Below are 23,885 nucleotides of genomic sequence, written 5' to 3' on the forward strand. Positions count from 1 at the left end.
AGTTGTCTGAAAGTTGGGTCACTACATTCTTTTAGAGCAGAAATGTTTCTCAAGGAGCTTCTACATTATATGTCCTTGATGGGGGACATGGTCTTCACACCTTCTCACAGTCCTTTGTTCAACCGATGAGCCAGTTCTTTAGAGGTGTGAAGTGAAGCCTATTGTAAATAGAGGATAGTGCCTAACTTTACTCAGACTGAAGGTTCCTGCACTTTTGGTAATGTTTTTGCTTTAAGAAAAGTCTGCAAGTTAACTTGAAAATTATTGAGCAGTCACATTCAGCAGTCACATTGCGGTGACATTTGGCAGTAAAAGGTGACTGAAATGACACAGAACTGAAAGAATATCAGCTGGCATAACTCAAAACACATATGTATGCAGATCTCTGTATTTTGTGTCACTTGAATTTGTGTGGTAAACAAAACACCAGAGGCAAGTTTACACCAGGAGTCTCTAGCTGGGAGCTTTTGTGCCTTAACCACTAGGCTGTTGGTCCTCTGAGGGACACCTACTGTATGGACAGTATCTAAATTACTTCGTACAGCATTATGTTAACAGAGCCTTGATTTGAGTGGAACCTTTAAAGTTATGGATCCATGAAGAATTTTCTTTTTAAGCAGTTTACAAATATATCTGGTTTTCATGGCTCAGGTGAAGTTGTCTGGAAGTTGAGTCATGTCAACTCTTTCAGTCTGGTGTCCTTCTTGGGGGAGGGTTCATCACACCTACTCACTTTTGTGTCTTTTGTTCACGTAACGAGCCAGTTCTTTGCAAGTGTGAAGTGAAGCCAAACTGGAGGATAATATGGAGCTTTTGGTTTTTGTCAGTTGTCAAAAAATGCCAGTAAATTTAGTGCTAAACGTTACAATGCAGTAATACATATGTAGGGCAGTCATTTGGTAACGACCACTAGGTGGCGCCGCGGCTGTAGTAGGGCTGGGAGCGCGGATTGTCCCTCGCTGGACACCGTACTCCCGGACCCGTTGTATTCTGGGTGCCGCGGGAGTTTTTTTTTGTTTTCTTGCTTTCTGTGGAAAGGTGAGCACCTGCATGACCACCGGGTATTATCTTAATAATGGATTAAGTTCTGGCATTCATCGGGGGCATGTATTAGGTCTTATATTTGTGTTAGACATTGCACTATATTTTGTTTTCGGAATTTATGTGTTTGCACTAAGCAAATTGGTTATTTACTTAAGTGTCTTATAATATCGGACAGTAGCTTCGCCTCAGTTCTGTGTTGAATATATAATTATTTTCAATGGCTGTGTTTCATTTAGATTTCATAACTGTCCTGTGGTATTATTTATGACAGATAGGAATTTCTTTATTTATTTCTGTTTTTGTTGATTAGAGATATGATGAGATACGATGTTTTCTTGCTTTCTGTGGAAAGAATAAAAGCGGAGCCGTAGGTCCCGGCCGCAACTTCGACTACTCAGCGTCTGGTGTCTTTGTGCTGCCCACACCCCTCAACAAATCACGACCAAAACACAGCGCAGACATCCGGAGGGGTTTGGACGTCCCAAGCACGACAGAGACCGAGAGGGCGGGTTACACATACAATACAGTATAATTAAAACAAATAAAATATCCATGTGGATGTTGATTGAATGTTTGACTAAAGGGCATTGTATTCATAACAGCTGTAATTTTCTACTTGCTTAGACATGAATAACTTTAAGTTAAGTTATAAACTACTTTACATTTAAGACGCTCATTTCTGTTGGACAAACTCAAACCAACACGAGTTAACGTTTAAACAGATACATCTTAAATTTATTACAAGTGGTGACATAATATTATCAGCAAGGAAGAGAGGACAGAGCAGCAGTAAGAGGTCGCCTGGGCTCCTGCAGGAGCGTCAGCCTGAGAACCCCAACGTCCCAGACAGCAAGTCGTCCATCGGTCCTTGGGGCTCTGCCCCTCTAAGGCTGAGGCACGAGCTTATAGGCCCTGATTCTACGTGAGCTAGACATCTGTTTTTGTTCTAATTTCTGGCCTGATACCAGTGGCCAACAATAAGTGTTTACTCAAAAGTAAATACTTAGACAGCGACAAAATACAAAAGGGTTATGGAACAGTCACTGCACCTTAACATGACCAGGACAGATAGTGGATTACATATATAATAATATATAATATGATGTATTCTGCACAGTGGTGCGGTGGGTAGCACCGTCGCCTTACAGTGAGAAGGTTCTGGGTTCGATTCCCGGAGGCGGCCTTGGTGCCTTTCTGTGTGCAGTTTGAGTGTTTCCGTGGGTTCTCTCCATATTCTTTGGTTTCCTCCCACAGTGCAAAGACGTCTCTGTGTTACGTCTCTGCGATGGACTGGCGACTCGTCCAGGGTGTGCCCTGCCTTTCGCCCATAGTCAGCTGGGTTAGGCTCCAGCACCCCCGCGACCCCGCATATGGGAATAAGCGGCTTGGAAAATGGATGGATGATAAATAAATAAACTACAAATCCTCTCCTCATGGGCATTTTAATGCCCATTAACCTCTTTAATTGATCCTGCTGCATTACATTAAATAGACATAAACTTAATTTCAACATCAAGATGACGAAGCAGGGTTAAAGATTCTGTAGTAATAGAACACCTATGCTCTTCTTTCAGCTCCAGGTGATCCTCACACGCTGCCTGTAAACAAGTACATTCAGTAACACATCTCACAGCTTTTCTTCCACATAAGTGTCCTCTTTATCACAACAGATTTTTCACAGACTCCACACCGACCACATCAATCATGATGCCTGTGCTCCCACATCGTCACTGCATCTGCAATTCAGCTCATGTTCAAACATCAGTGTATACCAACGATGCAGCTAAGGGCGGCGCTCCGCCCACACCCTATAGCCGTGTTGGTCAGCGCAGCCCCACAATATTAGGTGGGTGAGGATTTTTCGTGTAGCTGGAATTGGAATCATTGGACTCTCCATCGGCTCCTTCGGCTTCTCCTTTGTCTGTCACGGTTGTACAGGAAGCTGTGGCACTGCACCCTCTGCATAGTTCTCGGAACCTCATCTGATGGCCTGCCTTTCCGCTAGCGACCCAGTTGGCCCAGCTTGCCTTCACGTAGAACACCGAGTCCCTCGTTTCCCGACCATCCAGGGCTCCAGCACACTTCTGCTGCACCATCCTCTGTCCCCCTCAGACTGGTGCTCCAGCTGTGACCTGAAAGCTGATAGCTGAGGGGCAGAAAGATCTGCACCATAGTGCAGCATAAATCATCCTACAGAGCTAGGGTTCGGGTTAGGGTTAGGCTGAATAGAACATATAATTTGCTTTTTGTTTCAGGTCGTTGCTGTAGAAATAAAAACATCAGAGAATATAAAAACCCACTGTCGTAGCAGGTCAAAAGACACACCCTCCTCTGATACTGATGTACACTGTGGACAGAGGTTAAAGGTAGGAGAGAAGTCAGTTAGGAAAGAAAATCAGTTTGAGCGAGATGTTTATGCTGAAACACTTTCTCCACTGCTGCTCCGCCTAGAGAGAAGGGTTGAAGTTGTTAAGGTAAGCTTCCTGTGTACAACAACACCCTGAGATGCAGAATGAAAATGATGAAACCCTCATTATATAAAATCACCAACAACAGAACATCATTGACACGTGTCATGGTCAGTCCGTAGAGCATGTAAATGAAGGTTTTAAGTCTGATCTTAAAGGTGGAGAGCGTGTCAGCTTCTCGAACCTGAACAGGGAGCTGGTTCCACAGGAGAGGAGCTTGGTAGCTAAAAGCTCTGCCTCCCGTTCTAGCTTTCGAGCCCAATTTAAACCCTATTAATTAATTAGGATTCGATTGGGCATATTCCAAATAAAATGGTTGTAGTTCCTCAATGGTAAGGGCTATAATATTGAGCTTGGTGTCATTGGAAAGAAAACTTTTTCTAGTTTTCAAAGAAAGAAACATAATTTGTTACAGTTATATAGGAGGAAAAACAAAAGAAACACAAACCTGAAATAAATTTTTGATTAGCCCTCGCCTAGATTTTTCCCTTATAGATATAAGCAAATATCTCCCTGGTGAATGGTCTCATGACAAAAAACCAAAAGGGATCTAAAAGAATGAAGCCTTGTGCATTTATATATGAAGAAATAAATTAAATAGTGTTACAAAACCAGTATATGGGACATTTTTTAATTACTTTTATGATTAATTAATTATTCCCTCCCCACACCAAATTCCGCCTGGCCCAGGTACCCCTAATAGGTCACATCTCTGGCCTGGATCAACCCAGAGACACCAGGGAGGGCTCAAATGAAAGCTTACAGGCTGTAAAAATACCCTATAATGCTATATTTGCGTTCACTATAACCTAATATAATATATGTAACAATCTGGGTCAAAAAATCCTAGTTAGGAAAGAGCAGGCTTCACTTTTTGCGCCTTTGACCTGGCTGGTTACGGCAGGCTGAGTGCCCCTCCCCCACTCATCGTATATCAGCGGAATCAGTGCTTTCTCTTCTACACGGCTACGTTGGCTGTTTTGTTCCAGCATTTACGAGGTTAACTCTAGAGGCCTTTGAGTGGAGGGAGGGGGGGGGGTAGGGTTTGAGGTCATGTGCTAGGGGTTGCCATGGTGGGGCCAATGAACGGAGGTTTACGGCTCAGTTGGTGTCGTTCGAAGCCGAAGCCCGGGAGCCTCCATCTTGAAAAGTTCCCGTTACTTTCGCTTTTGAATTTAGCGAGTTATGGCTCACAGAAGTTGGAAATTTTTTTTTCGCTCACGAGTTGGAGCAGAACACTTGTAGTTTTTGGACCAGTGTGGATGTACCGTGTGTTTTGGATCGAAACGCTTTATTGGATTACATTCTCTGGATCGTAACGAACGAAAAGAGACCAAACACAACGTGATTGAGCGCGATTTGAAGCTCAGAAGTCGTCAAAAGTAAGTGATGGAAATTTTATGGATTTATGGTTTTTGTTTTTTAAACATTTGGTGACTGCGCTGTGGTTGTTGTAGCTGGAAATGGTTTATATGGTCGGAAAGACGAAAGTCTAAGCTTTCCAACGGTGTGCAGCTTGTGTCGCTGAGGTTTAGCAGCTGCGCTGTACACGGTCATAACTCGCATGATGCCCTCAGGTGTCCCTCAGGAGGGACAGTAGAACATGAATGTTCTATGAAAGTTAATTGAATGCTTCCTAATAATCTCACCTAGAGGAGACATGTATAGGCTGAACAGAATTGGACCAAGCACGGAACCCTTTGGTACTCCATAGCTAATCCTTGTGCATGTGGAGAATTTCTCATTAACATGAATAATCTGGAATCTGTTCAACAAATAGGATTTAAACCATTCCAGTGCTGATCCTTTAATTACGATTCTGTGTTCTAGTCTCTGTAATAGAATGTTATGATCAATTGTAAAAGAGAAGATCATTAGTGACTCAGAACCAGAGCTGTTTCTGTGCTATGATGTTTTCTAAATCCCCACTGAGAATCTTCATACAGGTTATTCCTACTCAGGTGGTCAGATAATTGTTTAGCCACAATTGTTTCAAGAACCTTAGAAATAAAGTGTAAATTTGAAATGGGCCTATAGTTGGCTAGTTCTCCAGCGTCGAGAGTAGTTTTTTTCAGTAAAGGCCATCTTCAAAGCCTGTGGTATATAGCCTATATATAAAGATTGGTTGATGTGATTTAATATGGACAAGCTGATTAAGGGTAGAACTTCTTTGAGGAATCTGGTTGGGATTGGATCTAAAAGATAAGTGGACGACTTGGAAGAGTTGATTATTGAGGTTAACTCCATGAGTTATGGGGAAGAAGCTGTCTAGGTAAGACAGAGGATTTGGTAAATTTAAAGTTGATGGATCCAAAGAGTGCTTTCTGTAATTTGGGGGAAGTCGCTGCTAAATGTCTTCTCTATTGGTAATCATTTTATTAGTAGTAGTTCATAAAGTCATTGCTGCTGAGATTTAAGGGGATAGTAGGCTCAACACAGCTATGACTCTTAGTCAGCCTGGCTACAGTGCTGAAAAGAAACCTGGGGTTGTTTTTTTCTCAATTAAGGAGGAATAATAGGTTTTCCTAGCAGCATAAAGTGCTTTTATATATATTTTTAGACTGTCTTTCCATGCAATGCAGTTTACATTTATTTTGTTGGAACGCCACTGCCTTTCTAGCTGTCTGGTCCTGTGCTTTAGGCTGTGTATCTCTGAGTTATACCATGGAGCTAACCTCCTCTGATTCACTGCCTTCTTCTTCAGAGGAGCCACTGTGCCTAACATTGTACGTAGAGAAGCTCCAGCATCATCTACAAGACAGTCAACCTGTTCATAAGGATTTAGGTGATTGTTCTCCTCTGTGTATCTACAAGACATTGAGGCAAAAGATGATGGAATCATGCAGATGGAGCATTTTTTTTCGCTGATTTCGGTCGACTGTCAGTGCCCTTTCTGACGCTGCTCACACACTTATCACACCCTCATGAGCCGACTGTCAACAGCCCCCCTCCTTGGTCTGTCTGGGGAAGGTGTTAAAAATGTTAATGAGGCCACCCCCATTTTAGCACCAAAGACGCAATTCCAGGGTAAAACCAAAAGGTGGAGCTTTAGTATCTGACCTGTAGATCTAAGGTCAATTACTAAGTATAGGCACAGTTCTGAGAACAGGACATAGATATGATAATGTCAGTTCTACACTGTTTGCTAGAGCAGACAGACAAACAGACAGACAGACAGTAGTCTGTCTAAACAGTCAACTAAAAAGTTGAGAAAACTTGAAAAGTTGACTTTATGTCAGTATTGAATGTTGTACTAACTTTTTTAAATCATAGATAAGCATTGGCAGCTCACGCTGCCACAGCTGCCAACCTACCTTCTGGAGGTTTATCAGTTACTGGCTGTATTAGGTTGAATTGGACTTTAGTAATGTACCTAATGAAATTCATAAATTCTCATTCTATAAATTCGGCCATATTCACTTGGATGTAGTATGCGTCAGTCTGCCTGCTTCGGGACCTGTTTTAAATTAAAAAAATTAGCATGTGAATCTTCTAATCAAGCTTAGATGAACATAACAATAGAGAGCCTCTTTTCAGACAGAACGACCACTAGTTAGACTGGTTTCACACCATCCCCTTCTCCCCATCAGAGTCCTGCAGTGCTGTTACCTGATGTGATGTAACCAGATACATTTGTAAACTACTTAAACAGAAGATTCTTCAGAGATCCATCACTTCAAAGAGCCTAGTGGTTAAAACACACAACTTCCCACCCTTTTTAAACAAGCTGTTTTTGTTACTTGGTGGTTTAATTTAAGAAACTTTTAAATCCGGAAAGCCACAAACTTAACACTTTCTTTTTAGCAAGTCTTATTTACAAATTTTATAAACACCCAGATCATTTTCTAAACCAGGTTTTCTAGAAGTTAGGTACATTCTTTTAGAGCAGAAATGTTTCTCAAGGAGCTTCTATATTATACGTCCTTCATGGGGGACGTGGTCTTCACACATTCTCAAAGTCCTTTGTTCAACTGATGAGCCAGTTCTTAACAGGTATGAAGTGAAGCCTATTGTAAATAGAGGATAATGCCTAACTTCACTCAGGCTGAAGGTTCCTGCACTTTTTACATGGTAAGCACTGATGTGCTTTGCCTTGTCTGATTCTTCTCGCCTTGTCAACAGAAAATGGGGTGCACTGATCTTTGTGTTTTGTGTCACTTGAATTTGTGTGGTAAACAAAAGACACCAGAGGCAAGTTTACACCAGGAGTCTCTAGCTGGGAGCTTCTGTGCCCTAAATACTAGGCTGTTGGTCCTTTGAGGGTGACCTACTGTATGGACAGATACTAGATTCCTTCATACAGCATTATGTTAACAAAGCCTTGATTTGAGCGGTACCTTTAAAGTTATGGATCCATGAAGAATTTTCTTGTTAAGCAGTTTACAAATATATCTGATTTTCATGGCTTAGGTGAAGTTGTGTGGAAGTTGAGTCATGTCAACTCTTTTAGTCTGGTGTCCTTCTTGGGGGAGGGTTCATCACACCTACTCACTTTTGTGTCTTTTGTTCACGTAACTAGCCAGTTCTTTGCAAATGTGAAGTGAAGCCAAACTGGAGGATAATATGAAACTTCCCTCAGACTGAGGAAGCTTTTGGTCTTTGTCTGTTGTCATTTATTCCTGGCTGGTTGAAAACAATTGCCAGTAATTTTAGTGCTAATCATTACAATACAGTAATACATAGTATAATTGGAAGAAATAGAATATCCATGTGGATGTTGACTGAATGTTTGTTTTAAAGGGCATTTTATTCAAAACGGCTGTAATTTTACTTAGACATAAATAACTTTAAGTTAACTACTTATGTTTAGGAGTAATTAATAAATCTGAGATATGTAAAAAAATACACTTTATTATCTTACCGTTACTTTGTTCTGTAAGAGGAACTGTTTTGATGTTTATTAAATTCTGATAAGTCAATCCTCTTTGATTTCTTTGTGACTTGTATAGTTTAGGTGGTCGGGGAGCAGACACAGTCTCAATGCGATTACTAAGATTAAGAGTCGGTGGCGACTGTAGAGACTGTGACTCAGTATCCTGGGCTCCACTCTGAGTTGTCAAGGAGTGGGGAGGCTAAGCAACATGGCCATGTTACTAGAGAGCAGAGAGGCTCTGTTTAACGTGGGATGGACGTTGTCTCTTCTAATCAGCCCAGGTTTTCCCCAAAAAGTGCTCTGATTAGCCACAAAGCCCACATCGTTTGCAGGGCACCACCTAGACAACGAGAGTTGGAGCAATGACAGCCGACTATACATGTCATGGCTGGTCACATTGGGGAGGGGTCCAGAGAAAACTACGGAGTCTGACATTGTTTGTCTCCTGCGTGTATTCACGTAACTTCACGTTTCAGACTATGGAGTCACCAATGATCAGAGTGGGTTTCTCAGCGGGTGTGTTGCTGAGTGTGGAAAATCTGTTTGAAACGTGAAGCAGTTGGTGGTGAACCGTGGGCGCCTACCTAAAGCTACGTTTCTTACGAGCCGTAACCCAGTCATTACCCAGCTGCCTGGGGCTGGCCGGGGGACTGGTAGCAGCTAAGCTAGGAGGCGCCGCACCGGCTAAAGGGACCTGGCTAGCTGGCCTGTTTTTTACGGTGCGAAGCCGAGACTCTAAGTCTAACGACCTCGCCTCCAAACCTGCAACTGGCGTACACTTATTACAGATACCATTACCATCACTGAAGGAGGCAGAGGATAAGCTAAACATAAGACACATCGAGCACCGAACAGAGCGAGAGGAAGAGGAAAAGGGAGAAGCCATAGCAGGAAAGTAAGCTAGGAGCTACGCTAGCAGAGAAAACACTTAGATAACAGTAAAAATTAGCAGGACATTTAATGAAAGGAAAGGATGCTTGAGTGTTACAAGGTTGTTTTGCAACTCTTAGCTGTCTCTACCAGATATAAAACGATAATATTTAGAAAAGAGCGGAGAGTAACGCCGTACACACACAGCGGCAGCAAACCTCAGTAACCGGAAGTGACGCGATACGCTTACCGTCAGTCAGCCCCACAACTTATGAAAAAATCTACACTTGGATTAATCAGTCACAAGCTTAAAGTACAGATGAAGCGGCAAATTTTCGCTGCCTCGCTCCTGCTGGATTTCACGCTGATCTTGTCATGACATTAGCATGACTTAGGTACCATTCCACCAAGCCCCCCTACACCAGTCATGACCCCCCACTGTGATGTACCTAATGAGTAGCTGCCCTGTTAACGCCCCCTAAACCTTTTTTAGGAAATGACCTGCAATTGCACATTCCTGCACCAGGGGGAGCAGTAATGTGTAATCCAGGCCCCATTGGTAGACTGGAAGTGCATGAGGTTTGTGTATAAATACACACTCTATTCTCACCCTCAGCGGGTGGTCTCATCCGCTTTCCAAGCTCGGGTCCTCTACCAGAGGCCAGGAAGCTTGAGGGTTCTGCACAGTATCCTTGCTGTTCCTAAGACTGTACTTTTGTGAACTGAGATGTTGGATGTTTTTCCAGGGATCTGTTGTAAGCACTCCTCCAGTTTGGGGGTCACTGCCCCCAGTGCTCCGATCACCACAGGCACCACTGTGGCCTTCATCTTCCAAGCCTTCCAAGCCCAAATCTTCTCTGAGCCCTTGGTATTCCTCTAGTTTCTCATGTTCCTTTTTCCTGATGTTGCCATCGCTTGGTATTGCCACATCCACCACTATGGCTTTCCTCTGCTCTTTATCCACCACCACAGTGTCTGGTTGGTTCGCCATTACCATTCTGTCAGTCTGTATCTGGAAGTCCCACAGGATCTTGGCTCGCTCGTTCTCTACCACCTTGGGAGGTGTTTCCCACTTTGATCTTGGGGTTTCCAGTCCATACTCCGCACAGATGTTCCTGTATACTATGCCAGCCACTTGGTTATGGCGTTCCATGTATGCTTTCCCTGCCAGCATCTTACACCCTGCAGTTATGTGCTGGACCGTCTCAGGGGCCTCTTTCTGGTGTGGTAGATCTGGGCCTCTATGGCTCTGGTTTTCAGGGCCTGCTCCTGTGCAGCCAGGATGAGTGCCTCTGTGCTGTCCTTCAGCCCAGCCCTTTCAAGCCATTGGTAGGATTTGTTGAGATCGGCCACTTCAGTTATATTCTGGTGGTACATCCCGTGCAAGGGCTTGTCCTCCCCCAAAGTCGCATACCGGTGCTCCCTTATTCGAACCCCCGTTAGGGCGAGAAAGCATCCAGTGTGGGTCCTTGGGCAACACTGTATAAGCAACTGCCTACCTCAGTGGGCGAGCAGTGGGCTACTGGAACAAGAAAGAAATGGCTGAGAGGCTCTGTTGGAATGCTACTACTCAAGTAACCCTAGTCAAGGGGTTACATGCAAAGAATGTGCAGTGAATGGGAACGGAGAAACCCACATTCAAGGCTGACGGCGAGGCAACTAGTAGCTCAGTTTTCCAACATCCACATCACAACTTGAGATTGACTGAATGAGCACAGACACGCTGAGCGAGGCAGTGACTGACCTGAAAGATAAGATCATGGCAAGATTGAACAGGCAACTCCAAAGCCAACTACAACGGCTAAGTGAAGTACCATCAGAAAGTCTCATGGAAGATGTGAATGCAGCATTGAGAGCAATCCTAACCAATGAGCTGATATACATTTCAGCATCAGTGATCCTAGAGCTGCTTGGCTATAAGAGCAACCATGGGAGCCATGAGAAACAATACCCACCATGGAAACAAAGGTTGGAGACAAAAATCAAGACAGCTCGGAGGGAAGTGAGCCAAATGACAGAGGTCCAGAGAGGTGCAATGAAAAGACCGATGCCCAAGAGCTACAGCCAGATGCCCATCGCAACACAACCTGCAAAAGTGTACTCTCAATGGCAAGGTAATAACAGCAGAGCAGACCCACCAAGGCTGGAAACTGAACAGTACTGGAAAGGCATATGGGAGAGGGAGGCGTCACACAACAGCGATGCACAGTGGCTGGTGGATCAACCTCCCTGAACAGAATCCAGTGACTATCACAGTGGCAGACATCCAACAAAGAGTCTCAGGTATGAAAAACTGGACAGCCGTGACATGATCCATGCCTACTGGCTAAAGAAGCCCACTGCAACCCATGAGCGCCTGGCAGCACAAATGAACCAGCTGCTAAGGGATGGGACTCACACTGAATGGCTAACCAAAGGGCGATCCTGATAATGAAGGATCCCTCAAAGGGTACAGTCCCATCCAACTACCGGCCAATAACCTACCTTCCCACAACATGGAAGCTCATGTCAGGCATCATCGCAGCTAAGATAAGTGGGCACATGGGTCAATACATGAGCGAAGCACAGAAGGGCATTGGTAAGGAGCCAAACACCAACTCCTGGTTGACAGAACAGTCGCCCAAGACTGCAGAGTGTGACACACCAACCTGTGCACAGCCTGGATCGACTACAAGAAAGCCTATGACTCAATGCCACACACATGGATCACTGAATGCTTGGAGTTGTACAACATCAATAGAACTCTAAGGGCTTTCATTGCAAACTCGATGAGGTCATTCGGACTCGAGAAATGTGGGAGGATGGTAACAAAGAGAGGCAAGATAATCCACACAGAAGGGGTCTCACTCCCAGAAAGAACAATAGCAGACATTGAGGACAGTTACAAGTACCTTGGAATACCACAGGCGAATGGCAACCTTGAACAGGCAACAAGGAATGCGACAACATCCAAATATCTCCAACAAGTAAGGCAAGTCTAAGAAGGCAGCTTATTGGCAAGAACAAATCCCGGGCAATAAATGCCAGTGATCAGATACCCTGCGGGAATAATAATTCCAAAGGAAGAGATCCAGACCACAGATGTTAAGACACGAAAGCTCCTCACCATGCATGGAGGGTTCCACCCCAAATCCAGCACCCTGAGACTGTACGCTAGCCGCAAAGAAGAAGGCCGAGAACTAGTGAGCGTGAGAGCCACTATCCAGGATGAATCACCCAGATCCATCATGATCATGGGAGGACAAGCGCTTACACGGGATGTACCACCAGAACATAACTGAAGTGGCTGGTCTCAACAAGTCCTACTGTGACAAACCGCAGGTTTGTTTCACGCTGAGCAGCACCGGACTGTGCGCACGCGCACACACACACACGCACCAGCTGATTGGCCGCAGAGAGCGGGTGCACACGCAATCGTGCGGGCATTTGGGCATTTCACCACCATCACATCTTGTTACGCCGTTACATCCTAGACTAACCACATACACTTTCACTTTTGTTGGTTTTGGTTTTTTGTTTCATCACTTACGTGTCGGGAGTAGTCGGACTCCCGCGTCGCGCCGGAAAAACCGGACAGCTGGGCGACGCTCACTTTTGACGTCATTGCAGTGTCGCCTCGCCGCGAGGCGCGGGTCCAGCGAAACCACTATTGTTTGTTGTTATTATTTGGTCCTAGTCATTATTTGTGGGGTATTCTTGTGTTATGTATCTGAGAGTTATTGTAGGAATATGGGTGATTGTTTTATACCTGTTTAAAGGTGAATATTGAGGTTATATATGTTTAGTTTCCAGAACTTTCTGGAGAATGGTTCCACCCAGTTGAAGGGGGCGGGGCCAGGCCTTTAAGAAGAGTGGCCAATCTCCCTTGTGGGGGAAAGTAGATTGGATGGAGAGCGAGTTGGTGGGCGAGAAAAAGTATTGACGAAGAGAAGAGACATTCCTTGTATATGAGCAGGGTTTTTTTTGGGTTGATTTCCACATTCATAGTTGTCCTTATAATTCCGTTTTTTCTGTTTGTTGCACCCGCAGGGTTTTGGAGCAACTGTAAATACTGCACCTGATTTTTTTTGCACTGTACTTTTGGACTGAATAAACTCACTATCTGCGAGCAAGCCATCATTCCTTTGGTTGTTTTTTGCACGGCATTCCACGTCTCGAGTGAGCAGCAGAACTCACTTACCACACCTACCGATGGCTTGAAAGGGCTGGGCTGAAGGACAGCACAGAGGCACTCATCCTGGCTGCACAGCAGCAGGCCCTGAAAGCCAGAGCCATAGAGGCCCAGATCTACCACAACAGACAAGACCCAAGGTGTAGACTGTGCCAAGAGGCCCCTGTGACGATCCAGCACATAACTGCAGGGAAAGCATACATGGAACGCCATAACCAAATGGCTGGCATAGTAAACAGGAACATCTGTGAAGAGTATGGACTGGAAACCCCAAGGTCAAAGTGGGAAACACCTCCCAAGGTGGTAGAGAACGAGCAAGCCAAGATCCTGTGGGACTTCCAGACACAGACAGACAGAATGGTAATGGCGAACCAACCAGACATTTTGGTGGTGGACAAAGAACAGAGAAAAGCCGTAGTGGTGGATGTGGCAATACCAAGCGATGGCAACATCAGGAAAAAGGAACATGAGAAACCAGAGAAATACCAAGGGCTCAGAGAAGAACTGGAGAAGGCTTGGAAGGTTAAGGCCACAGATGTGCCTGTGGTGATCGGAGCGGATGAGACCACCCGCGTAGGGTGAGAAGGGAGTTTTGTTTATATAATGAGTACACAAACCTTATGAGTGTCTTAAATGTAAAGTAGTTAACTTAAAGTTATTTATTTCTAAGTAAGTAAAAATTACAGCAGTTTTGAATACAATGCCCTTTAGTCAAACATTCAGTCAAGATCCACATTGATATTTTATTTGTTCTAATTATACTATGTATTACTGTATTGTAATGATTAGCTCTAAATTTACTGGCATTTTTTTTCAACCAGCCAGGACAAAGACCAAAGCTTCCTATGTACAAAGTACATAGTGAAATGTGCTGTACATGTGTTAAATGTGAAATCTGAAGGACTGAGGACACAAGAGCTGTATTTATACCCTGTTACAAACCCCCACATTAGCTTTTGACTGGTCTTTGATATACATGAGTGCAGTAAACCCCCCTTTACTTCCTTTAACAATGTTCCCGTGGTTACTACAGTGAAACCCCCACCATTTGATAACCAAATGCTTGATGACCCCCCAGGAACAACCCTCAGCCAGAGGCACAGCATCTTATGACAAACACAAAATTTCCCACATATGCCAGCTGATATATATAGCATATATTACACTGAATGCCATATTGTGATGGACAGCATTGCTTTAACAAGAGGGGTGTATATATAAAATATATACACTCTTCTTGATTAATGGTTTATTTAATGTTTTATTTAGCTAATCCTAAATATGTGTGATGTTGCTGTGTTGGTGGACAGGTTAAGCTTCTGCTTTGGGGTGTGTGTGCGGGAGGGGGAGGGCGCAACCAGCTGCTAAAACCAAACAAATCTGTTAAGTAAACAATCGATGCAAAATAAATAAGCCGGGATGTACCTTAGGCTAACACATTTATAAATAAACAACTGTTGTACTGTGGTTTACCTTGGAGATTAATACTAATACCAATAATAGTATTAAGGTCCAGTACAGTTGAAAGTGACTAGCGTTTTCACTGCAGTACCATCGCGCTGCCGCTGATGGCTTAGTTATTTTCTGTTTACTGCAAAGTTATAATTGTTCTGTGTAGTTTAGAACAGACCTGCGGCACAGCAGCAAAACCTTCTTGTTTTCATTCTCCTCAGCTTTTTCGTGTCTTTAAATAGCAGGCGTCTCTTAAGAATACGTACAGAACAATCCAGACATCATACAAAACAAAAAGGCAATACACTTTCCAACTTGGCATAGCAAAGGGATAACACATCTGAAACATGTTTTCACAAGAGACAAGTTTACCTCTTTTGAAGAATTAGTGTCCCACTGTGAAATCACTAGTGCCAATTTCTTAGAATACCAACAACTAAAGTCAATACTTAATGCAAAAAGTAAGAATACTCCCATCCACGTGCAACCACCACCAGTAATAGAGCGATTTATTGATATACCAGGGAAAAGGACAGTATCCAAAATCTATATCTTAATTTCCAATGTAGACCAGACAGTGAGCCTTCCGATCTCTAAATGGGAAGCTGATCTCAACATCACCACTAATTACACATTCTGGAATAATATATGTTCTAATTTATTCAGAATGACAAAAAAATACAAATTTACAACTAATACAATACAAAATTCCCAAGGGGCAGAGTGGTTCTCCCGGAGATTCTTTCCTTTGTGAAAACATTTTGTCCAATGCGCTGAGTGACCAGTTGATTAGCTCCATGTTCAAAAATGTTATTCCAGAATAGCAGATCAGGGTGCTCAGAAAAAGACAAGACAAGGACACTGCAAGCAAAAGCAGAGTGGGAGCAGAGAGAAAACACGTCTGCACTCCTCAAGAGGCGGAAGTAGAAGACGTAGAAGACGAGTAGTGCGTTGCTGACTAAAGATTTTTAATCCTGCAGCCGGCAAAAAAAAATCAGGATGCTAGTCTCATTTTAACCACCAGGTGGCGCAGCATTGATTAGAAGCCTCCAAAGCACTACAGCGTAAGTGAGGTCCGACTGTTCATTTCTACCTGTAACATACATATATTACACCAGACCTATTTTAGTGCCCTAGGGAGGAGTGTGAAGGGCTACAACTTGTTGATGGCTTAGCTATTTTCTGTCCACTGCAAAGTTGTAATTGTTCTGTGTGGTTTAAAACAGGCAGCGCCACAGCAGCAACCCATTCTTGTTTTCATTCTCCTCAGCGTTTTTTAAATAGCAGTCGTCTCTTATTAAAAATATGTACACACCCACCACTCTTGTCAGCGCCTCATTGATATGACGGACCCACATGCACAGCTCAGACAGAAATAGCTCAGAAATACTGCATTTAATCATTGAAACATTGTTGGAATTTATTTTGCTGATCTGCTCAAGCCTTGTTAGCTGTGCTATAGCCTTGAAGTTTTCTCCCTTCTGCTCTGCAAGAAATAGGGAGTACCAGTGTGTAGCATCCTTATCTGATTTGCCCAATGCTTGCTTTGTGCAGAGAATATTTCCTACGTACTGTGTGACTATGCACCTCCCAGAATGCAATACATATTATGAGCTGAATCCTTGTCTTCTCTTCAGTGAAAGGAAGTTGCCTTTGCTGTAAACTGCTCACTCCTTGCAAGTAAAATCCTGAAGAAGGTCTCAACTGATTGTGTCTGCTTTATTTAAGATTTACAAAGGGAACTAACAATTTCCCTAACATAATTGGGGGCTCGTCCGGGATCCCAAGATCCTCTCTTTGCCGGGACATCGAGTCGGCGACTGAAGTCTGTGCACAGCCAGGTTTGGAACCTGCAGAAAATCCTGGGAGGTGAATTCCTACGCAGGTCAGACGTCGGCTGGTGGTCCGACGAGGCGAGGTGACGGGATGCTGAACCAGGGCCAGGACACAGATCAGGCGAGTAAAAAAGAGTAAATCCTAAGGTATCTTAAATTCCGTGAGTGGCTCACGAGGTAAAAGAAGACTGGGTCTTCAGAAAAGTTCCGTGACGAGGTCACGAGGTAAAAGAGGACCGGGTCCTCATAAGAATTCCGTGAGTGGCTCACGAGGTAAAAGAAGACTGGGTCTTCAGAAAAGTTCCGTGACGAGGTCACGAGGTAAAAGAGGACGGGGTCCTCGTAAAATAGATTAATGATAGTTTGTCTGATTGAAGCAGCGGCAGAGTGGAAACCTGACGGAGTTAACGTAAACTCTGTGATCAGCTGGATTAAATCAGACTATATACAGTAAACAAGTGTTTGTCAGTCTCTAAGTGAATTTTAACTTCTTAGAGGAAGTCTCAGAGACCTTTTGTGTTGTGTGTCCAATTGAGATCAAAATTGAGAGGTTGGTTTACTGAGACAGCTCTGCCCGCAGGAAGCTAGTTCCTGTAGAAGCTTGGCACAGTCGATGCTCTCTGTCAACACTGTGACTGATCGTTGATCTCAATCCTCGTAATAAAGCAAGTTAAAGAACACTAAGGGTGAAAACCTTGAAGGTGATTCCAAATACATGTCTAAAAGACATTCTCAGTCGACTATAATAATATATACTGGAAAAAGAAATTTGGATTTGATGGAAATTTAAAAAAGTTGTGTTAAAAATTCGATGGATAAAATAACTGTGATAACTGAAACAGTTAAAAGAACGAGATGGGGAATATAATAAAGGGGCCAGTTAAAAAACCCAAGCAATATGCACAACAAGGTTTTGAATTAAAAATAAACACTAAAGTGGTGTAAAACTATGGAATAAATTAAGTGAAGACATAAAAAATATTAATGAAATGATAGAAATATAATAGAAACTATATAATAGATATAATTTAATAATTGTTTTATATTAATATAAAAAATAACCTATAATAGAACAAAAATAATATAATTGATGTGCTTAAATATAAAGGCATGCGTCAATTAAAATATAGGAAAGAACAAGCTCATTGATTAATTAGATGGAATGTTGTGGAAGTGGTGCACGAATATTAACATTCTGTTATAATTCCTTTTTGTTAAAATACTTTATGTGGTGTATGAAACTAACAGTCTATGTTCAGATATTGAATACAAATCAATGAAATGAAGCAAAAGCAACAATGTTTGTTGTAGACAGTGAAGAATGCTGTTGGCAAGATAACAGTGGACAGAGAGGACGTGACAGAAAAAGGTTTAGAGGATGTGGTGGACGACCATTTAGGGTGAGAAAAGTGAGAGTGACGTTGATGAGGAAGAACCTCAAGTAAAAGTGTACTTTGAAAGACTGCATGATTACCCACAAGTGACCCTAACCATATTTGTCAAAAAGGAAATGAAAAGAGTGTATGATTGGAATCCAAAACAAGTGTGAATACAGCTCAATGACGGTGTGAAAGATAATAGCTCTGAACTGGACAACCCAGACTGTGCCCACAGCCCACCTTAGAGGAAATCAAAAATCAGCAACAGCGTGCTTTAGGTTTGTTAGAGAGACGCTGCCCATACTGCACGGCTGAGGCCACAGACCAGCTGACTGTCCACAGAATCATTCTGCTGGAGCAAAGTGATGGGCGAGAGGCCGATGGGGTTCCAGTACCATTGTAGATAACACTGAGGAGGGAGGTGAATGCACTGACACACTCCACAATGAAGATACACACACACGCACGCACACGCAGACGCACTCACCGATGATGTCACAGCTAACAGCAATGAAGAATGCTTGCTATGCTTAGACTCAGAAATGCTCACAGCTAACTGCAATGAAGAACGCTTGTAAGGCTTAGATTCAGAAATGATTTGACAATGTTTTTCAAATGTAGAAAAAAAAACAACTTTATAAGTCATGTCAGAGACAATATTAGACTAATACACTCAGACCTGATGCAGAACAAGAAATGGCACTCGTCATAGACTCCCTGTTAAGAACTAAGATTGATGACTAAGTGTGATGACTCTCCTTGCGATACTCCCATATTCCTAGTAAAGAAAGCTCCTACTTCCGCTGGCTGGAGGATGGTACAAGACCTTCAAGCTACAAATAAGGCTGTACAACCAAGAGCAGTCGTGGTACCAGATCCCTACATTCTGTTGAATAATTTACACCCAGATAAGCAGATCTTCTCAGTTATAGATATTAGTAATGCCTTTTGTAGCATTCCAGTTCCCCCAGGTTCACAATTTTGTTTGCGCTTACTTACAAAGGTCAGCAATGCACGTACACCAGGCTACAATAAGGTTATTGTAAAAGCCCGACTAGTTTCTCAGTGTATGCCAGCAAATCTTGCTAAATTTACACCCCCACACAGTAGTCAGATATTACTGTACGTAGATGATGTTCTGGTGGCGTCACAGACTAAAGAATTATGCAGTAAAGATACTGTAGCACTTCTTTCATTTCGGCCAGAGAACAGTCACAAGGTCAGTAAAAACAAACTGCAACTGTTGAAGAAAGAACTTAAATATTTAGAACAAAGTGGACAAAAATTGACCAAAATAGAGTTTTTAAAAGTAGAGAACCTAGACCAGATTTACAGGACAACCCAATACCTGGTTCTGTATTTGTCTTTGTGGATGGACCAAGCACAAAGTCTGAAACTAGAAAAACGCAAAGTGGCTGTGTGCTTCTGACTGATAGTGAGCCCTTGAAAGCAGAACCGCTACCCCCACACTACAGAGCACAAGCAGCAGGAAATAATCGCACTGACAGAGACATGCAAACTCAGGTCAGATAGTTACCATCTATACTGATAGCAGATACGCACAATGAACTATTCATATATTTACCAGTCAATGGGAAAATACAGGCATGATGACATCAACGGGAAAGACTACATTGCAGGTGTAATGAATGAAATTAATAAAAGATTTGTTAAAAGCTGTGCAACTTCCAGCAAAAATAGCCATTATATGCACTGCACTCTCAAAAGTGAAAAAATAAAGAAATAAAGAAATAAATGGACTCAAAGGACAAACTGCTAGAAAAGTTATTACTATGTTTGACGAGGGGAACCTGTTCTACCAACATCCCTCTATAAAGGAGCAGCAATATTAAGACGTGGGCCTTGCCATGTCTCAACGGGGGGGATGGTAAAGATAATAAACAAATACTATACTGCTTATGGATTTACAAATTATTCTAAAAAAAAATTGTTCCCGATGTATCACATGCACTAAATATAACCCTCAAGGAAATATTGACAAACCAATTTAACAACCCTTCCAATGCCTTCCATATGTCAAAGGTGTTAAAACATCACAAGAAATGTTTTTCTGAAAATGCTTTTCAAGATGTGCCTTGTCCACAGGAGGGACCACTGCAGGTTGGTGACTGGGTGTTCATCAAAGTCATAAAGCGCAAGAACTGGACCCCACCCCAATGGGAGGCCCACACAGAGTGACGCTGACAACACCTACAGCCTGCAAAGTCAAAGGCATCTCCCGGTGGATACACAACACACTGCAAAAGACAACAGGTACAGGCAACCGAGTAGTATTGTCCGTGAGAAAAAACCCAACTGAGGGAGGGGAAAAGTCTGCCTACAAAGGGGGTCAGCAGCATTTAGAGCACTGGTCGTCTCAACGGCAGTGAAGAAACCAGCGGTACCTTCTCTCACTTAGGGGGACATTCTCATAAGGAGATACTATGAGGGGACACTGTCCAGCCATGGGAGTTGTACTAACTGCCCTTGTACTGTTGATTGATGCTAGGACACTCCCTGACCTCATCGAGGATGAGGAGAGACCTCCTGACCAGTATCACACTAACTTGTGGTATCGTTACATGAAGTTTCTTGCTAAACAGAGCACTCATAACTTTACTGAAAGTGGCTGTTATGTGTGTGGAAACATGCCCAAATCTGTTGCAAAACCCCGATGTACAAATTCAGCCTGTAGACCCACAGCGAGAGCAATTATATCCAGACACTTTACGTTCACTGGTGTCACCTGATGCTTTCTATGCCTCTTTCCGAGGTCAAACGAAAGGACTAGTTCCACGTCCTCCACCATACCAGGGTTGTAATTATACACGGTATTTGAGTGCCAACTTCTCCACAGACATCTTATTTGATCATGTTCCTTTTCCTCCTCAGTTCAAGGGACACTGTTTCCAGAGCAGCAGCTTTTCTCTTTTAAAGAATAAGGATTTAGCCATCTCAGTAGGGGAAGTTCCCCTGAAACACTGCCAGACTGTGAAGATGCCTTGCACTCGCAGTGCCACCCATTTCAACACTTCTGAGGCACCAAAGGGAGTTCAGTTTGTCCCTTATTATGATGGTCCTGATTTCATGGGGACTCTTCCACAGTCTGATATCAATTATGTTTGTGGACACACAATCTATGTGCATCTTCCACCCAATTGGGTAGGACGCTGTGCCCCTGTTTATGTTTCAGATGGCTCCTACGTGATAACACCACAGCAGATGACTTCCAAGGGACGGCTACGGAAGCGAGAGATTGATCTGAAGGAAAGTGATCAGATCTGGGGATCAGACGTCCCCATGGACAAGAAGCTCTGGACTACAGGCCAGAAAGTGGCACTATCCCTTTTTCCATGGTTGGGGGTAGGAAAAATCATGCTAAGAGTTGAAACCATAAATTACCGCATGACCCTGTTCTTCAATGTCACGGTAACGGCCCTTGCCAGTATAGATCGTCGTCTCACCGCCCTAACACTCCGTGAGTTACAGGACCGCCTGGTGTTAGATCTGCTCACTGCAAGCCAAGGTGGAGTGTGTGCAATAGTGGGCCCCAAGTGCTGCACATACATTCCAGGAGACGACCAAGACGCAAAGGTCACCCAACAGGCACTCCGTGACCTACAGCACATATCCAATGTGCAGGCGGCTGATGTAGTGAAAGACAAATCCTGGTTTGATTGGTTTAGGTCTGGCACATGGACTGACATTCTGATGAAGATTTTTGGACCGATTCTACTGATTCTTTTGGTTCTGATGCTGATTGTGTTGTGCGTAATTCCCTGTTTGAGGGCCATGATCATCAGGATGGTGAATCAAGGCCTTCTTAGGGTGTGCGCAGTCATGCACTCTCGGCAAATACTCTATACACCTTTGAAGCTCGATAACTGTGAAGAGGATCTCCACGATTTCGACGGAAATGGACGCTAAGCTGTACATATTGTGCTTCTGTGCTTTTGACCCTGCCTACGACGTTGCAACATTTATTTCATGTTTTATGATGACTGCACTGAAAATCGAAAGAAGTTGTGCTGTTCTGATGTATGCATGATTGTCTAATATATGTTTCAATGTTAAACAGGAGGGAAATGTTGGAGAAATACTGCATTTAATCATTGAAACATTGTTGGAATTTATTTTGCTGATCTGCTATAGCCTTGTTAGCTGTGCTATAGCCTTGAAGTATTCTCCCTTCTGCTCTGCAAGAAATAGGAAGTACCAGTGTGTAGCATCCTTATCTGATTTGCCCAATGCTTGCTTTGTGCAGAGAATATTTCCTACGTACTGTGTGACTATGCACCTCCCAGAATGCAATACATATTATGAGCTGAATCCCTGTCTTCTCTTCAGTGAGAGGAAGTTGCCTTTGCTGTAAACTGCTCACTCCTTGCAAGTAAAATCCTGAAGAAGGTCTCAACTGATTGTGTCTGCTTTATTTAAGATTTACAAAGGGAACTAACAATTTCCCTAACACTTGGCGATGATAAATGAGGATTTATTCCCAAACACAGAGTTCAGATCAGGCAGGGTCATACACAGGTAGGCAATACTAAGTAAACAAAGGATCAGGCAGAATCCGTATCGTGGGCAGGCAAGGTTCGTTAAAAAGTAAATCAAGATCACAGTACCATTCCGTCAGAGGCAGGGTACTCGTCAAGCTAGCGTGCAAGGTCGTTACCAGACAGGTTAAAGGAGTAAGGCAAACAGAGCAGACAGGGACTAGACAGAGCCGGTATCTGTGTTCAGTAGCAGGGTCCAAGATAACAATGCTAGACTGGAATACAGGACGCTGGAAGGTGGTGGAAATCACGCAACAATCTGGCAAGGTACTGGGGTACTTAAATTCTCGTTGACTGATTACTGATGAGATGCAGGTGTGGATAATGAGGACCGGTAACGGCAGGGAACAGCTGTGAAGTGTCATGAACAGGAAGTCCTTTCAAAGTAACAGCGGAAGTAGACCTAAGACATGACATGAAACACAGCTGTGGTGTGAGTGGCAGGAAGACCTTCAAAATAAAACCCGAGAATAGAACCAGAACATTACCGACAGGAAGGACTTCAAAATAAAACAAGGAGCAGGACCAGAAACTGTGACAGCTCTAACATCTGATACAACATATTGGCTTCACATAATTCCGTGATTATGCGTCGTAGTTTAATTAATATAATTTGAATGCACATGGCCAAGTAAAGACGTAGAGCGCAGTCCATCTGCGACTACAGCCGCTTATTTAGGTTTTACACTTCCACAACTTGTTAATAATTGTTTTCCAATAGTTGTAGATTTTACGTAAATAACCGTAATAATCATAAGTTATTAAGAAGTTTGTTTTACAGCAGTTGTCAATTGTAATTTTGACAGGACGCCAGAAATCAGCAGATCTACAGCGACGCATTACAGTAACATGTTTGTTCGTACGTGTTTACTCTGTGTTTGCAGAACTGACTTGTTTTGACTACGCGTGTCATTGTAACTGTGTGGATGAGATCACTCTTAATCAGCCCGTGTACATTTCAACATTTTCTTTTCCCATCCGTCCATCCAGCCACTTTCACAGCCGTTTTCGTTTCTCTTGCGATGAGCGGCAAACGGATTTTATTTAATCCGTTAATACAAACCAATAAACCAGGAAAAAATGTTAGTTTTTTACAAAAAGACACGGAATTGGAGTTAATATGTTTTTATTGTTTAGAGACAAACAGAAAACAAAAAAGTCATTCTCTCGTTACCTCTGCTTACAATTTGTTTTGGTCTTAAAAGTTACACAAACACGTGACGTGTTTCGGAGTCAT

At 43.1% G+C, this 23,885-nt stretch overlaps 1 protein-coding gene across 1 annotated transcript; it reads left to right on the forward strand.

The window, feature by feature from the left end:
- The first annotated feature begins 4,643 nt into the window (after window positions 1-4,643).
- On the forward strand, window positions 4,644-22,510 carry LOC129604155 (syncytin-2-like). Its single transcript, XM_055509202.1, has 2 exons — window positions 4,644-4,894; window positions 20,199-22,510. Exon 2 carries the CDS (start codon window positions 20,727-20,729, stop codon window positions 22,017-22,019), a length of 1,293 nt encoding a protein of 430 aa, XP_055365177.1. The 5' UTR covers window positions 4,644-4,894; window positions 20,199-20,726; the 3' UTR covers window positions 22,020-22,510.
- The last annotated feature ends 1,375 nt before the right edge of the window (window positions 22,511-23,885 follow it).

Source organism: Betta splendens, chromosome 5 (assembly GCF_900634795.4).
Source record: "Betta splendens chromosome 5, fBetSpl5.4, whole genome shotgun sequence".
NCBI lineage: Eukaryota > Metazoa > Chordata > Actinopteri > Anabantiformes > Osphronemidae > Betta > Betta splendens.

What these genes read in the sequence shown, in the direction of transcription:
- LOC129604155 (XM_055509202.1), top strand. Translation starts at nt 20,727, where the DNA reads ATGTGTGTGGAAACATGCCCAAATCTGTTGCAAAACCCCGATGTACAA.